Source organism: Trichinella spiralis (genome assembly GCF_000181795.1).
Source record: "Trichinella spiralis strain ISS 195 chromosome Unknown Scfld390, whole genome shotgun sequence".
In the NCBI taxonomy this organism is placed as follows: Eukaryota; Metazoa; Nematoda; class Enoplea; order Trichinellida; family Trichinellidae; genus Trichinella; species Trichinella spiralis.
This window is the reverse complement of record NW_003527329.1, coordinates 1-831: the sequence shown is the minus strand read 5'-3', so window position 1 is coordinate 831 and position 831 is coordinate 1. Positions and strand designations below refer to the sequence as shown.

At 44.2% G+C, this 831-nt stretch overlaps 1 protein-coding gene across 1 annotated transcript; it reads right to left on the bottom strand.

Annotated features, from left to right (window-relative positions):
* Positions 1–293: 293 nt before the first annotated feature.
* On the bottom strand, positions 294–758 carry Tsp_15596 (conserved hypothetical protein; the record flags this gene model as incomplete). The annotated part of the gene is made up of 2 exons (XM_003370878.1): positions 294–497; positions 624–758. Coding segments are annotated over 2 exons (339 nt in total), but the record flags the coding sequence as incomplete, so codon positions are not given.
* Between the last annotated feature and the right edge of the window lie 73 nt (positions 759–831).

The following is an 831-nucleotide window of genomic DNA, read 5'->3' as shown; positions in this document are numbered from 1 at the left end:
CAATGGATACTGGATAACAAAGGACTAGGTAGTTGTTTTCTTTTTATGGGGACCCTTTTTCTGTCCTAAGGGCTCGGTATCTACTAATGCCTATGTTATTTCTTTGCAGGCTTCAAGTTTCCAGCTCTGCGGCTTCAAGACCTCAGACTATGCAACGCTGATGTTTGAGAAGAAGTTAACGACTATTCATAGCAATCACCGTAACTTGTTAGTGTAGAGTTATCAGTTGTTCGCATGACGCGGAGTACATAGGTAATCACACTGGTGAGGGATTGTCGGCATGATGTCCTGGGCTAATCTTGCCCTGTCATCGTCACGCAATACAACTTACTTTGTTCTCCTGGTTCATATCGCGTCCAAAAGCATGGAGTCTCGGTGCCAATGCACCGTTGGCGTTTACGCGCCGGACACGGCACAGTCGAAACGCACTTCTTGGCCTCTTCTTGCCAACACATCGGTCGGTTCAATGGTGAAATGCAACTCTGATGGTGCTGGGACTAAAAAAAAGAACATTATAAAAAAAGCACTTCAAATGTACAAATCGAATTTTGCAATGAAACAATTCATTCCACAGTAGGATAAAATGTGCAAATAGCAAAACTGGCTACATCAATCATATGAACGAATTGTCGTTCAATATGGCTGACTGTAAAACGCAAGTGAGGGTCGACGGCTGTGATTGTTGGCACCGATAAGCCCCAACCGGATCGATCGCCAACTGAAGCAAGCAGCAAGAACAAAGTGCAGCATGCAAGCGGCTATTATGCTGCGAACTAAATTGCAAAATTCTCCAGCCGAGTTCAGTGACCAAAAATTCAATATGGCAAATTG